General features: G+C 44.4%; 1 protein-coding gene across 2 annotated transcripts in view; it reads left to right on the top strand.

Annotated features, from left to right (window-relative positions):
* PLPP1 (phospholipid phosphatase 1) overlaps positions 1 to 16,930 on the top strand; it is a 319,610-nt gene that overhangs the window by 139,322 nt on the left and 163,358 nt on the right. Inside the window, exons 2-3 of one of the 2 annotated variants that reach the window (XM_078675089.1) lie at positions 1,503 to 1,654; positions 5,850 to 6,130. In XM_078675089.1, coding sequence (XP_078531215.1) covers positions 1,503 to 1,654; positions 5,850 to 6,130 — 433 coding nt within the window. The remainder of the gene's footprint in view (positions 1 to 1,502; positions 1,655 to 5,849; positions 6,131 to 16,930) is intronic. The other variant, XM_078675088.1, reaches the window with a different exon arrangement.

The raw sequence follows: 16,930 nt of genomic DNA, 5'->3' as shown, positions 1-16,930 counted from the left end.
AACCTGTGTTGCGGCATATCTGTCTTCTCAGTTCAGTGTTTGTGACTGTTCAGGTTCTAGTCTCTGAAGGGGTGGTGGGGGTTCCCAGACATTTTGCTAGTGGTGATTGCATTCTATTTCTTCTTGGTCATGTAATTGGTGCAGATCTCTTCTTCCAATCATGTTACTGTTGGTTTCTAGTCTGTGTCCTCCCGTTTGGAGAGGTTACAGGTAATTAATCCTACCCCGGATCTCCCAATTAATAAAAAAATTGGAAGGGTGTCTCAGAAGTAGTTTTACACTCGCACAATCACTGTCCGTTTAGAAGTTACTTACTGCATAGATCCCAAACCAGTTCTGTTAGTTTTGTCTTCCCCCTCCCTTTGCTTCATCCCAGGCGTTGGTCTGCACAGGGATGTTGTAGCAGCCCTATGCTGAAGCATGCCACTACATAATAGTGAGGGCAATCTTCAACAACTTCACGGATTGCAAGAGAGGAGTGGAAATGTGACCACACGTCACTTTTGTCCGTAGTGTTGTAAGCATAATTTAGTGGAGCTGCCTTACGACGTGAATGATGGCAGGAAAACCGTGCCACAAATGAAAAGGGGCATGTGATGGGCACAGGAGAGTAACGGGAGTCTACGAGCTATGTCAGAGCAGCTGTCGTCATACAGCAAGTAGGGATTTTAAGCACTTGATCTGCTCATTTTAAGTTTCCAGCCTCGCGTATGTCCTGAGTCATGTTGTATTCCTTGTTTAGCTTCTTGTCTCAATTCGTGTCCTCTGACGCAGCTAGCTTGCCCTTCACGGTGCACAGTTAGAATATGATAAAGTATCCTCCAGTGGATTGACTTAAAAGTATTTGGTTACTCTGCAGAATGTAGTTTAGCCTCGTTCATATATTAGCACAATATGGGAAACCATACGTTATCACCCGTGGTTTTGCAGGATTAGTCTATTCTTGATCCCAAACACCTTATCCTTGTTTTAATTTTGTTATAACTGATACAAAAGGTGTTACAATATTGTTAATGTTGCGTCAAATGTTTGGGCTGAAAACAAGTTATTGAACAAATGCTGTAGCAATTCCTTAGTCTTGCGCAGCCGGTCAGGCGAGCTTATTCAAGGATAGTATTTGTTGGCTGGGAGTTGTGGTTGGATGACGCAAGCAACTGTTATCTTTGCTATCCAAGATTGTAAAGGGAACTGGTTTGCAAAATACCGTTTGTTGTAATCACCTGAAACACACTGGCACGACTAGAATGCTTAAGAGACAGCTTGTGAAATTGTGACTCTGTGTAACACGTGCACAGGGAAGCCTTCAAGAAATGCACGCTGGGTGGGTTTTTAGTTGAACTCTTTAAGAATGCTAGCCATTTGGAAATGCCGCCTAATGTCGTGGCACCCACTGAAGCATTACTTAAAATCCTTGTTTGCATCACTGGGAACAGCTTATTTCTTTCTTTCGTTTTTTATGAATCCTATTTTAACGAATTGTGCTTTCTCCCCTTTTTTGATAGCTGGGTTGCCTTTTGCAATTCTCAATGTGAAGCATATCCCCTTCAAACGAGGATTTTTCTGTAATGACGATTCCATCTGGTACCCTTCCAAAGAAGAAACCATATCTTATGGCCTATTAGCTGCCATAATGATACCTTTCACTATTCTCGTTGTAAGTTTAATTTGTATTTTTTTTCTCCATGAAATCGCATTTGAACTGGGCCGTGAAAATGAACATTTTGCAGTTTAACGTTTCTGATTATTTATTGTTATAAGCACTGTGTAAGTATGCTTTGCGCGCAGTCCTTAACTTGAGTGGTACCTGGTATCTGAAGAGACCTTTGGGTACAGAGTATGTAACCGCATCCGCAAAGATGAGAAGTGGGTGCTCTTGAAACTAAATACAAATGCTAGGTTTTATCATGTAGCGTTCCACCTTCCCTGGTCTCACTTAATCGCCCTTACATTAATATAGTTGAAGGGTTAATCACACTGCTTAAGTATGAGGATGGAGGTGTTAAGGTGGGGGAGGAAGCAGGAACACCTTTCACTGTTCACCTTTCTGATGCCACTACACACCGCCCTAGAAGTAGCTGGAGGGCCAGAGTCCACTCTGAAGCAGGGTGATGCAGGATTACAAACTGGGGCGGGCATTCGATGCTTGCATCTTCTCCGGTGGTGAGAATAAGATTAGTTATGCAGGGACATATTGTGCTTATGGAAGGTATGGCGGGTAAATCTTGTGAGGGGGAGCAGGATAAATCTGCCATAATGGTGACCTACTGTGAAACCTGGCAAGGAGGATTTTAGCTATCAGGCTGAAGGGGGGGGTGGCGCCCACAGCGGGTGAAGACTGAGGGAGCACTTTGGATTAAAGAAGCGTGGTGCAGGCCTCATAAATGGACACACGTGAATAAGGCTAGCGCAGGAACTGGGCAAAGCTGTGGCCTATTCACCACTGGCAGTTTAGTAGTTGGGGAGGAGGAGAGAAAAAAACATTAAGGTTCCAGCATTCTTTCCCTCTTCCTTCCCATGTCTCCCAATACTATTGATGCAGCCTCTGTCCCCATAAACCGCAGTAAAAGTTGAGGAGACTGCTTGCCAATAAAACAGTAGACCTGGCCAGTTTCACCTGAGATGAGAGGCCATTTATGGTCTTTGAAGAGGTCTATATGAGGTCAGACCATATAGTTAGCATCTCTGGGTCGAGGTAGTCAATAAAGGGACTATATTGGAGGCGAAGAGTTTTTAAAGTCCAGTAAAAAGGCTGAAGTAGCGACTAAGTGAATAAGGTGAATATATCAGAAATTTAGCAGTGTACACTGAAATGGGTTAGTCACTGGGAGTGGCAAACAGAGGTAGACCATGCTGCAAACGTTGCACAATCTGGTAGATCATTTGAGGTGGCAAGCAAAGACCTGGAATCAGGAGTTAAAACCTTCTTAACACTGCTGCAGTCCAGACCCTGTCGCTGTCCTTATGTGCTGGACTGATGGAGAGGAACAATTCTGGACACTGTGTGAAATTAGATGCAGGAGGGTGGTCTCTGGTAATGCAACCGCTAAGAAATATCGAACTCTTAAATGAAGCAGATCCTGAAGTTAATATGTTTATCACTGATCACACTGGAATAAAGGAGTGCCCTGTGGATACTGAGGAAAGGGAAGTTCAAGGTTTGGCTCACTAGAACACCTTTGCTTAAGACGGTAAACAAGATATTTATATTTATGCAGATAGAGGCTACCATAGGCTCTGTAGAGGAACTCTAGATGGCAACACACTGTGATACAGAGGAAGAGTGTTCTAGTTCCCCATCTGACATTGTTAATAAAGTCAGTAGTGACTCGAAGTCTCGCCAGTTTGGGAAATAAGACTTCTGGCATCTGTGATTAATTCACTCTGCGTGGTCTTCCACATGGTAAGTTTGTTTTTTTGTATGTGAGAAAGCAGCACTCCTATCATGGAATGCTAAAATTCTTTTTTTAACGTAAATGGCTTCAAGCAAGAGGAGTCGATACATAATTTTTTTATGTGGCGTTCTGTTTTCCAAGTTTTTAACTATTAATTTGCAAAGAATGTACATACTTAAAACAGTGCCTGTTCAATCTCACTTAAGGTAATAAAATCTTATTTCCGCTAATAAAATCTTACATGCTGTGCAGGTGCAATCATTTTTTTGGGCCATCCCCAGTCTTGTTCTAGTATAGTACATGCAGGCAAATAGCCTGTTTGGGAAAAGGCCTGGCATAAAAGAGGATAATAATAAACCTAAAACGATCTGTATACCCATGGATGCTCGCATGTGTTTTGGTTCATATCCGTGTTCGATGTTGCAAACATTTGGTGATCGAAGGTCAAAACAACAATGTGGTTTCATAAATTGATAAGTAGACTTTTTGAAGCTTCATTTTGATGTTGATAGTACCAATGGTCTGGGTCAAGATATGAAATCTTTCCATGTGTGTTTTGAACATTTTAAAATGTTTTTTTTTTTTCCTTGCCTGGAATGTGTAATCTCTTCTGGTGAAGTTTTTTTCTATTTGTGAATGTAAAAGTCTTTCTCCATTCTGCAAAAGAAAATCCGATGATGGACGGAATGCAGAGCAAATCAAACATTCACCCCCAGTCAAGAGATCTAATAATTCCATTGTTTTGCTCACCATGCCACCCCAGTTTAGACCCAGCCATATGCAAATCAGTCTTGACCATTTGCCTCATGGGAACAGTCCAGATGGAACTGCCAAGCCAGGTCCTCCCTGGAACGGAAACATGTAGGTCCCGGGCTGTCCATGCCACTGGAATCAAGCTAGCCTGACTGAGGGTGAAACTCTAAAACCGGTACTAGGATGCTTGTTTCCAGTGCAGAAAGACCTGTACCTGGCAGTTCGGGTTGGACTGTTCCCACGGGAAACCGGGTCAAGACTGATTTACTTATGGCTGGGTTTAAACTTGAATGGCATGGGGAGCAAAAACGATGGATTTAGACCAAGATCTCTGTACTGGGGTGAATGTTTGACATTGTTCAACATTCTGTACATCATTTGTTGTTTTTGCATTCTGTCCACATGGGTCCTTTTGATTTGGCAATTCATTGGTGCATACTTCAAAAAAGAAACATGGACACATTTGTCACTTTTGAAATCAAATGATTGAATCCCCAAGTTTATTTCAATGTTTTTCATGGATCCATATTTATTAAGCTGAAACTTGAAAAGCGACTTTATCCAACAAGAGAAACAGAAAATCTCTGCCCAGCATAATTTCTTGCCCTGTGGTACCCATTTCTTGGAGGAAAGGCGATGGAGGGATTTCGTTTTACTTGAGGAATACGAGGTTTCCTCTGAACACTGGTTTTGCACTCCTGCCACTTGCCGCCTACCCCCAGTTTTTTTCCAAGTAGTGCTCATGCCAGCCCACCACTTTCTTGGCATGGGCACTCCTACTTACTCTGGGATGCCTGGGAAGGAATGGAAGCTAGCTGTTTAATTATATGTGCCCTTATGAAGGGCGATCCCTGTGGGTAGATTGGGATGTAATGTGGCAAGGGTTTCATTCCTGTTGATACACTTGTTTACAGTATGCTATTATCCATTCCACAAAGCCTCCAACATTTCCTCATTTCTGTGGAAAGAGAAGTTGGAGGCACTGGTACAAGTTTGTGGTTTACGTTTAAGATGTTACTTGTTAGAGTTTGTGGGGACTATTGAGTGGTGGTGTAGTTCTTCCTGTGCTAAGATTTATATGATGGAGTTCATCAGAACAGTAAACCTTCCACTGAATATTGAATGGAACAGACACAAAGTGGGATATCTGTGTGTTGCTGGTTGGCAGAATACGCCAACTGTTATAATATATTAAAGAACCTAGTTCCACGTGTATATTGACTAATTTAACCATGTCGTTATGATCCTAAAGTGATTTCTATGGATGTATTTATTACTGTTGGAGGCGTCAAATTAATTATTTTGTTGTACTGGGGTATTTTCCTTAGTTACTCTTTGTATAATCCAGCGTTGACGCTCCAGCAAAACTACTGTCCATCTCTTCATTCGGTTATACATTTTCCCTCGGCTGTACCTAGAGTCATGCCCATGTTCAGCAAACCTTGCCTGATGTAAGCTAAATAGACAATGTTTGTACATTGGAAAGTACTTTTTTTGAGGTTTCATTTTGTTGCGCGAAAGCTGCATTTTTTTTTTACCATCACTTGCACCATTCAGGATATCAAAGACTTAGATGAGTGTTGAATGTTCTAGTATGCTTCATTTTTTATTTACAACAATCTAGGTTTTTATAGTTGCATTAAACAATTGTTAAAGTGAACATTTTTATGGAGATATTTACCTTTTTGTTTGTATTTATTTCAGATTATTTTAGGAGAAGCACTGTCTGTGTATTATAATCGTTTGCAATCAAATGCATTTGTCAGAAATCACTATGTAGCCACTATTTATAAAGCCATTGGAACGTTTATATTCGGGGCTGCTGCGAGTCAATCCCTGACGGACATTGCCAAGTACACGATAGGTCGGTTGCGGCCACACTTCTTGGACGTTTGCAAACCTGATTGGACGAAAATAAACTGCAGCGCTGGCTACATAGAGAACTTTGTGTGTCTGGGAGATAAAGTGAAAGTTAATGAAGCAAGGTAAGTTCTACCTGGCAAGAATATTTGTTCTTGTTTTTTTTTTGTGTTTTTTTTCTTGCCTTTTCAATTTCGTAGTGCGTTGACATAAGTTATGTACCGTGCTTCGAATTATTTAATGAGTTGACAAAGCATAGAGTGGACTGTACACCTTTTGATTGGTGGTGGAGTAAGAACATAATCAAACAAACTTTGGGTCAAAGGAAGTAGGCTGTGTCAGGCAGATCGCTCTCTGGTAGTATCCGGTTGATTAGGAGAAATCTGCCTAAAATGTGCTTATTTGTGATATCCGCAAATCACCTGCTACTCGAAGCCACCAAGCGCTCCACACTTATCCAGTGGATTAAAAATGACTCCAAATCCTCAAAAGAAATGTTTGATATAGTGAACATGGAATGTGGGTATAGCATGATTTCTGACATGCTTAAGGGAAACCAAATAAATTGATCAAATTCTTTGACCAATGTAAGCAGGGATATAGGCTCCTCAGAGGGGTCTTGTGGGCAGGGGTGACGAATGAAACCACATGCTGCCCCGGCCCTACAGGCAAGCTGGTATGAGAGACTGGACTGTGTTTTAAGCTCCTTTAAAAGTTTACTTGCCCATAAAGTCTTTTTTCTAGGTTCTGCAAGATAATTAAGGTGAGCTCAACAATTGTACTTTAGCCCTGCATGGTAATGGAGAGATCGCTCTAAATACTGAAATCACCCAGGACTACTGGGAACACCTATGGTTTGATGTGCTTAAGATCTCCAGGCCCAACAGAGGCAATATAAAGGTATGTCCAATCAGAACATGACCCTTAGAAAACTGGAACAAATATTCTTTACTGAACTAGTGGTGACTATTGGAGAGGCTTTGGGATGGAGAGGGACACACTTGATTCTTTAAGCCTGGCCTTGTGGCTCAGTAGACTAATATTTCATCCGCTGCATGGATCTATGTTGGCACTCCGGGTCACAGGCGGGTCCACTCAGTCTTTACCCTTTACAAAGTCCATAAAATCAGTTTCATTGAGTAACGTGTTATTCAGCACAAATGCCCCAGCGGCTGAACGTGCATTTTACATATACTTATGTTATACTAGGTTAAAGCCCCCCAAATATGCCATTCAAAAAGGTGCAGAAACAAGGATCACATTAGAGTATAGATTGTAGTGGGTTGTATATTTTTCAAAGACTTGCACAATGGGATAAAGAAGTATACACTAGATTAAGCGAACCAAGACTATCCGAAGTGGGCTGCACAATTAAACTAGGGGAAAAACACTCTGGTGGAGGTCATGAGATCATAAGAGCACCCTTCCTTTATGCTCACCCATCTTCAGTGCTCGTTCCTCACAGGGACCATGAGTGTACATAATACCTTCCCTGAGGCTGACGAGGGAGTTTAGACTTGGTGGTAGCCACAATGCTGGTTGTGACATCAAGTAATAGTGGTCTGATAGTTCTTGGCACTCGTTGTAAATCGTCTGGTGGCACAAAGTAAGGCAATGGTACACAACATAAAACTGTTCACTTTAACAAAAGGCAGTATTTCCTTCTGTTTTTTAGGTCAAGCTTGGGCAGCACATACGCTGCTCTGCGAGCGAAGCTGTATTGGAATGCGTACTTGAAGCCCCACCCACTCCACCCATATTTGTCATTGGCTTTTGTCATTGTCCTTTGTAAATGCTGGCTTCTGATTCGTTATTAGGCTTGTTAGTACCACCTTGTCTTCGTTTGTAACCTCCCTTGAGGACTGGCCCTTTTACTTCGGCTGTTACACGGTACTTCGTCTTTAATCTGTAAACGCTATTTTTGTTTTTGTTTCACCTACTGCAGGCACACATGTTTTCCTGCAACATTAACGCACCATTTGTGCTTTGACTTTACAAGCTGCCCGGGATAATGGCAGCCGAGGCCTTGCATTCACAAAAGTTTGCGCCATTGGAATTGTAAATGATGATGCCTTTTATTTATTTGTTAATTATCAAAACACATAAATAAGACATTATAATTTACAATGCCAATAGCTTAAACTCTCGCAAATGCAAGACCTATTGCGTTGCAAATGATTGTGTTTTTTTAAGTGACTAGGAAGCGGTAGAAACCGCAGACTTACAGCGTGCGCAAAACGGGGAAACTCTGTCACACACGTATGACTCGTGCACTAAAATAGCTTATACCATTGCCTTCTGAAAAGGGCAAATTGTTCACCAGAGCAAAGTGGCACGGAGCGTTACTTGCACTTGTGTATTTTTTTTTTAACGCATAGTTGTGTTTTTTTTTTTTTTAAAGGTTCAAGTTATTTTTTTGTGTAGGTGCTGTATTTTACTAGCCAATAGCGGGACTTGTAGGGCAGACAACCAGCATGTCTCAGTAATGTCTTTTTTAGCCTGTCAATCAGCATAAACTAACCATCCGCTTGCCTCTCCTTGCTTTCGCTTATCCACGTCAGTTAGAGAGTCCTTAATATGTTGAAATCAGCGAAAGCCTAGCGGAGGAACTTGGATTATTAAAGACATGCAATCGTGGGGTGGAAGGTAAGGGCTGTTTTCATGTACCTCTTCGGAGGCAAGAAGATTGGCGTGTGGAGTAGATAGAAGCTGCCTTCTGGTAGTCACTGCCATACAATAAACAGAGTCTGCCCTTCATCTCTAGACCCTCTTCTCGCCCCATAGATGCCGCAGGCTCGGCCCTTACCAGTGACTGCTCCAGAAAGGTCCCCCCCCACCCCCCCAAGAAAATACCGCTATCTATATAGACAAGAAAATATGGGCCTGATCAGGCTCGGTTCTAGGACTTGGGATCTGGGAGGGCCATTGAGAAGCATGGATGGGCCATAAGGATAGGTGGTTTTGTCCAGAGATTCAGGGAGCAGAATGTATCTTAAGGGGAGCAAAGAGGAAACTTACAGCTCATGTGAGTACCCTAAATTGACCTCTCTCCTTAAGTAGTGACTGACATGCTTCCTCTTCTCTCTTCTCCTGTCTTTCACCAGTCTCGCCCATTCCCATCATCACCATCTGTACCCATCACCCAAAGTGTCCATCGGTCTGATGCTTCATTTGTAACCTCCCATCAGGACTGGCTCTTTTACCATGTCCTTACTGTATAACTTGTATTAGCCCCTAGCAAGAATTATTTGCTTAATTAATGTAAACACCACTGGTGGGGCGCGAGCATTGGCAATGGCGACCGCTTTTTGGTTGTTTGCAGCACGGTTTGCGCACTTTCACAATGGGGCCACACCCACCACTCTCTCGGGACGGGCAGGCAGTTCACTTAACTTTTTTTTAAATTTACTTTAACATTAAATGAGGGCTTCTGTGCGTTTTGTTGTGTGCAGCTCAGCCAACTAATTTTTTTCATAAAATTATGGCAGACACATGCCTTTCTCCTGTCCATGATTTTACTCAAACCAGTGTCAGTGGCTGAGCTCCCAACAACATAGTAAAATAACCATGTGATATATTTTATTTTTTACGATGTTGCTGGGAGCGATGCTGACGACTTTTTGCTTTGGGTGAAATCACGGAGGGCAGCAGCGGGCCATAGCAGTGGCAGAGCAGGTGGAAGGAGCCGCAAGGCCGGTACGCCGCCTGGGCGCAGACGCAGCAGTAGAACAACGTCAGCCAGGCCAGCTCCGGGGTTCAGTGCTTTGCCTGACTTCGGTCTCGCATTGACCAAAGTTTAAACTGGCCGTTGCGGGCACCGGGCAATCCCCTGGTGCGCCGCAAGGGTGGAGGCCGGTTTTGGGCTCCTGGGGGCCGGTTTTGTTACAGGGCTGTTTATGCAGCATAGCTGCAAAATCGGCCCTGCAACAAAATCGGCCAAAAACCGGCCCGCCAGAGAGCTCAGACCTCCCCCTGGGGGCCGGCCGAGCACTTTGCCGAGGCCGGTTTTGGTTCCCAGTCCGGCCCTGGCTTTTAGCATTGCAAGTGGCAATGCTTTTTATTTATGTTTTAAAAACGAAAACATAAACAAGGCATTGTCTTTTGCAATACCAATAGCTCAAAGTCGCGTAAATCCGAGACCTATTGCATTGCAAATGCTTGTTCTTTTTTTGCGAGCATACCTTGGTTGCTATAGTGTGGGACAGGGATGACTGACAATATTAGAGCACAAAGGATACAGAAAATACAATCATGTTTTTTTGTGCGCCTTACCTGTCGCATTGACGCCCAACTTGTCTGTTACACAAGTCACATGACCCTTCTGCCTGTGGGATGTGGGTTAAAGAGTTAGCCGATTAATGACGCTCGTAAGCCACCTGTGGGTTTTTGCTTGCTTGTTAGTAGCGTGTCTCAACGCATGTTTGTCTATTGGCCTAACCTCCTAATTTTGTCGGGTGGAAATCTAGCTTTCAAAGACACCTTACTATCTGGTTGCAGGCGCGGTTCGTCCATTGGGGCGTGGGGGCGTTGCCCCCCCCCTGCCCGCAGCTCCCTCATGACAATCATGTCAATGAATCAACATGACGTCAGACCGCCGGGCGGGCGTCATGTTTGATTGACATGATTGTTCAGGCGGCAACACAAGTACGCATGCGTGGGGACGGAGGGTGAAATTTTACCCGTGCCCACGCATGCGCACTTGTGTTTTTGCGGCCTTGCGCATGCCCATCAGAGCCCTAATGGGCGTGCTGAGGGCCAGAAGGTACCTGTGCCCCTGGCGCCAGGATTTGCCAGGGGCGCTGTGAGCCTGTGACGTGTGGGGAGCAGAGCCCAGAGGTGGCGCGGACCGGGACCGGCAGCAAGGTAAGAGTGTGTTTTTCTTTTATTTTAAAGTGTTTGGTGCGAGCGTGCGTGTATGCATGAATGTTTGGTGGAGAGTGTTGTGAATGGATGTTTGTGTGTATGCGTGTGTGAATACATTTCTTTGAGAGTTGTGTATGGGGGGGTGGGGTGGGGGGGGGGGGTCGCCGCCGGCCTGAGTGGCCTGGGGCCCGCACTTGCTAATCAGTTTTCGCCACACCACTGTAAAATGTCACCAGCCGCCCCTGTCCGGTTGTGTTCTTGTGCAAACCCACCTAATGGGGAACTAATTTTACACAATACTTTTGGCAGAGGAAAGGATTAAACGCTAATTGCTTTTGGTTCCCGAAGATCTTGTCTCACGGGAAATCGTTCAAAATAGCAATTTACATATCCGGTCTGGCATGCGGCCTTGCAGGAAGGGCTTGCCTAACAGCGGACATCCTACGACGTCATTGTACGAACGGCCTCTCAGATTGCATGCACTTTTAATTGTTTTCCATGTCGTGTGGTAAACAAAGACCATTTGGTAGTTTTTTTCTATCTTCTAAGACCTGGTGGTGATGTAAGTTGTGGTTTTCCTGTAGTCTCTCCCTCTGATGCGTGGTAACTCCTCTGACTGCACAGATTTGAATGACGAGTTTCGCTGTCCTTCCAAATTCTCCCTCCCCTCCATTCCTTCACGGCCTCCACCCCTCTTCCCCTCAAGTAAATGCAGGCAGGTCAGTTCTGTCGAAATGTACCTGTGTACATTTCCTGGTAAATTCCAATAGATGCACACTGCTCCCATTACATCAAACGATACCGGCAGGAGCACCACATGCAGTGTTCCGCATATGAGGCCTCCGTAGGGGCGGGGACCCACAACACTCTGAAAGCAAAACCGGTGTGGGAAGCCGAATTGGGACACCCTATCACAGAGCAGGCCTAGGAGTACAACTGTCAACAAACTGAACGTATCACTGCTAGTAGCCGGTTCAGAAGTATCCTTTTTAAATTTCTCCACATAATGTTCTATACGACGCTAAGGCTACACAAACTCAAATTAAGGAAAAGCGATGGATGCGATCGCTGCAGGCAGGAGTGTGCGGGTTTCCTACATGTGATTTTGGAATATAGGCCCATAGCGCATTACTGGACTGAGGTGGGGAGAGCCCTGGGTGATATGATAGGGGGATAGCTCGAGCTCACACCAGAAATGAGCCTGCTGGGGTATCTCCCAGGGCACAAAGGTCTCATTAAACTATTCCTGCCGATAGGCTTACTTGTTGCCAAGCGCAGAATTGCCTGCAGATGGGGGAGGGGCAGGGCGCCCAAATTCAAGGAATGGCTGGCTGACCTCACTGTGGGGAGCAAAACAATATATACGCTGAGTTGCTGCCCCTCCGATCACGGCCCTGCCATATCTGGGAACCTCTCACTGGCTGTCTGTGCAGGACGGCTGCGAGCAGCACGGAGGATGGCGGGCGCTGCACCGTAGCGAACTTAGGGGCAGATTTACAAGCCCCTTGTGCCTCATTTACACCGCCGTTGCGTCACTTTTGTGACGCGGCGGCGCAAATCCTGCTCAATGGTGCAGGGGTACTTACAACGTGACGCATCTAGGAGATGCGTCACGTTGTAATGCCCTGCGCCACATGTAGGCGTTCCTGTGCAAGGGGGGGCGTTCCGGCACAGGAACGCCTCCTAAAAGTGGCTGAGTGAAATGTACAAGATTTCACTCTGTCACTTTTAGGCCCATGCTGCGTCAAAACCCTGCGCCTGCCTGAAGCAGGCGTAAGGATTGACGTAGCATTAACTAGATAGGGCCCCCAGAGCATTGCTGGAGCTGCGTCGTGCTTGCGACGCAACTCGAGCAATGCGTCACTTTTATGGCACAGATGCGTCACACATCTGTGCCGTTTTTGCACCATGGTGCGCCGCATTGTAAATGCGGCGATCCATGATGGCGGAGCTGTGGCGCACAATAACTGGCGCATCCCTGCTGATTTGCAGGGATGCGCCAGTTATTGTAAATATGCCCCTAACTGCTTAGCTGGGAGCGATGGGCCTATTAATAAAGGGGCTGACCACTAGTAGGACTGATGTGAAATTCTGCCTGCCAGGTATACCCATGCCCGCTAATGTATAATGAGTCCTGTATATTCTAACTCATCCTTTGTACTATACTGATTTATACACGCTTTGTCAATGTAATGCCTGCCCTACACTTTAACTGTTGTTGCTGTACCGAAAAATGCCAATAAACAGTTAAAAAAATAATGTATCCAATTGATGGTATTCTAGCGCGATAACCCCCAAATCTGTATGTATTGCCCCATTTTCTGAGGGAAGGCTTGGAAAGAGGGGTATTTGCAGCTGCTGGTAAATAATGACACTGCGGTGACAGTGTTTACCTGCAGTGTAAAATATCCCCCACCATTTGTCGCACCCTGAGTCTATGAAGTTTTAAAGTGGCGCCCTTGGGTAGACCCTGTTTTAATTAAATACTAAAAAAACACTGTTTCGCACCTCAGCAGTGGTATTACCTTCTGATCCTGGTACCAGCCAGTCCAGTTTGGTTACACGTTCCAAGTTTACTATCACCAGAAGGACTAATCCATCTCCCCCCACCCCCGCTATTTTTATGGAATCTTGATATCTTTAATTGGAGCTAATGGTGCACACTTTGTGATTTCCTTGATTAGAGGCACGCAGTGGTTGAGCTGCAGTCACCGCTGGATTGCTACAATAGTTCTCATTTCAAGCAGTCTGTGTCGTTCCTCTTCTTCATGATTGTTTCATGTGCTGGTGCTACATTCTCAACTACCTTACAATTACTCATTTCCTGAACTCCGCATGCTTTTTTACCTGTCGTTACAACTCTCGTTGGGTAGAAACTCCAGCCATATATCCTGCTTTAGCAAAGTTGTAGATCCATCTAGGAGTGTGCATAATTTAGAAGCTTTACAGGTAACTATTACACATATCGGTTTTGGAAGGGAAAGGGAGTTTATTTGAGACTTCTTTCCAGCCAAGAACCACTAATCCATCCACATTCTGCAAACTGCAGAAGTAAGGGGTGACACACCTATCTATATTTGTCCCGATTAGCACAAGGGATATAGAATTGCCTAAGCCCATTTATGTTAGGAGAACACATGACTGGTTACTTCCATCTCTGCTTAAGTACACCAAAGAGGGGGAGCTGAATATACCACTCCTATAGTGGTCCTTTCAAGGACCAGGATGAAACAGACCTATATTTGTTTGTCACACAGGGAAAATCCGAAGTGATGAAGCTACATATTCGAGTACAGAAAGCCCCAATCCAAAGGGAATTTGTACAGTGGATACATTGATAGAGATGTTTGAGTATTCCTCCCCCTCTCACATCGCTTCCGACGCATTTAGTGGAACAATGCATTATACCTCAATGACCTTGTTCCTGGTGGTTCCAAACTGAGCACACAGATTGTGGGATTCACAGCTCGTGACTATGTATTGGATGGGGTGGGGTGGGGTGTATCAGCTTGCTTTGCTCAAGATAATCTGAAAACTTGGTATTGATCAGTTTTTTCCACCTATTAGTGAGGGCCAGAAGAAAAGAAATAGGGCTATAGTTGCGAAAGATATTGGGTCTAATGCAGGCTTCTTGAGCAGAGAGACAACTTTAGCCAGTTTCCAAATGACCCCCAGAGGAAAGGGAATGGTTGAAGATGTGATTAATCACAGGATTGGTGACATGTACTGCAGCAGCTAACGAGGTAGGGGGGACAGGCATCCAGAGGTTAGCCAGATTCAAATTTCAAAATGGCTTCTCTAGTGTGTTCAAATGAAATAGGCCTGAACTGGATAAGTCTGTTGCTATGGTAATCAGGATCCACATGGCGGACAGGAGAGACTCTCCTGCAGAGCAGGCAGTGATCTTTGAATATTGGTGATTTTTGTTGCAAAGAACATTGATAGCCCATTGCACAACTCTTGGAACGGTGTAATTGCCCTGTGGCAGGGCTCCGGATAGAGAAGATTTGACAATCTGAAAGATGGAGTGGGAGTTTTGCTCCGCGGAAATAATTTTGTAGGCTAAATACAAACTTTGAGCCTGCTTCAGAGCAGTGGCGTAACGTTGGACCCTGCAGTACGGTGATGGTGGGGGTGTCACTGCTTAAGACGTGGTAGGCTCTAAGAGCGAATTTGTAGTTCGATTTGCTGTTAGATGAGTAGAAGTTACGGCAAATTATTTTGAGCTTTTTGCATGATTTACGTCCAGCAGCCAAAGAAGCAGAGAACCAAGAGGCCCGGAGTCTGCCTTGCCTCTTTTTCAGCTCTTGCAGATGAGCCAGCACATCTGCTGCTAGCCAACAGTTGACAGCCCCCACATTTTAGTCCACATCATAGGTCAGACAAGGGTGAGTGTTGGCAATGAGATCCACCCAATCATACATTTTCACCTTATTCCACATCCTAAAAACAGTGTGGTCCGCCAACCTGCCCTGCTGGCAAGGTTTATCTGTTTTCCAATTGAAAAAAATCAAATAGTGGTCGGCCCTTAGTGCGGGCTCAGGAGGACAGGTCGCCAGCAAACTGAAAAAATCAGAACAATGGTGTGTCTTGAGTGGGTGGCAAGACCAGTTGAGGCAGATATAAAGAGCATAAAGAGGCTAGCTGGACATTAATAGAACTTGCAGATTTTTCAAGGATAGACATTTTCTATGCTAACACCTCAAATTCCTACCATCAGTGGTTTAGCTTTTCTATGTCTCCCAAATAGGACATTTTTTACTACATTTTTATGAACAAATTCTCTCCCCAACCTCCAAGACTAGATAGTGGAATTGAGCACAGTGTCTGTTAGCCTATTGCCGAAACCATCTGCAAACCAAAGTTTTGAGGGAAGTAATGTTTTAATTGTTCTGCCCATGCTGTGTGTAGCACTGCCATTAAGGATCACCAAGAGCATACATACATCCACTCCAGTGTTTTAGTTACTACATTCAGCAGATCACCCACTGTGCTCCCTGTGCAATTGAAATGTAAAACAAAAATACTGTTACGGCAGAAAAGAGCCTAGTGCTAATCTCTGCTGAAACACATTAATGATTAGATTTTCTTGTCTCTGAATGAAAAAATTATAAGTGTCCAGCTTCGGACTGTGCGCAACCCTAGTGTTTTGCAATTGATATAAGAGCCAGCCTCTATAAACTCACAGGGATCTCCACAGTAGGTTCTTATTATTATTATTGTTGCTGCTCCTGAGCAACCCACCCTAGCATGGATGTGGTGGCATCATATTACTTTACTGTGGGTTAGACGACGTTCTGAATCGGGGGTTCTTTCCTAGCCTAGCAATTTGTCTGAGTTTAGCAATAGCTCTACCACTGACTCTAAAATTGATTTTCCAGATGACGTGACCTAAATCCAGTGACCCATGTCAGGTTGCCCCTGTGAACCAACAACCATGTCTCAAATTGACAAATTTTGTACTCTGCGCAATAAACAAATTTGCAGTGATGTGCTGCACAAGGGAGAAAACATAGCGCAGACCTATATCTACTAAGATTGACCTGCTGGCACTGTCATCGCTCTGCTGGTGTACAAACAGGCCTGTCTTGAGTGATGCACAGTCTAGCACCTTAGTGCAGAGATTAGTGTCTGCTCTCTAGCGTAAGAATTGTATTGGAAGCACGTATTCCTATGCGTAGATAAACTTGGAAGGATCCAACACATTGGATGTGTGCTGAGTAGTGCAGCACACACTCTGTGTGCGCGTTTGTTTTTGTGTGAAATAATCATATTTCCTATTTGTCTGCTTCACGGAGGCTTTAGTTTATGATGAAAAGCTCTGCCTGGCTATTGTAGATTAGGCTTTGCATCAAAACCTTAGGGTAATGGCAGTGATGCTACCTAGTAATTTACTCTTGGTGCAACGCATCATCACCAACACCTTTTGCCCCAGATAGTTTTTTTTAAACACAATTTATTGGTGAGCACGGCATTTTACATAGCCTACATAGCTTACATCTGAGATGGTATTTTCTGTTTCCTACCTTTTCCATACATTACTATACAATTAGCTCCAGCAC

Source organism: Lissotriton helveticus, chromosome 2_1, assembly GCF_964261635.1.
Source record: "Lissotriton helveticus chromosome 2_1, aLisHel1.1, whole genome shotgun sequence".
In the NCBI taxonomy this organism is placed as follows: Eukaryota; Metazoa; Chordata; class Amphibia; order Caudata; family Salamandridae; genus Lissotriton; species Lissotriton helveticus.
Note: the sequence above shows the minus strand (reverse complement) of the source record. Positions and strands in the feature narration are given on the sequence as shown.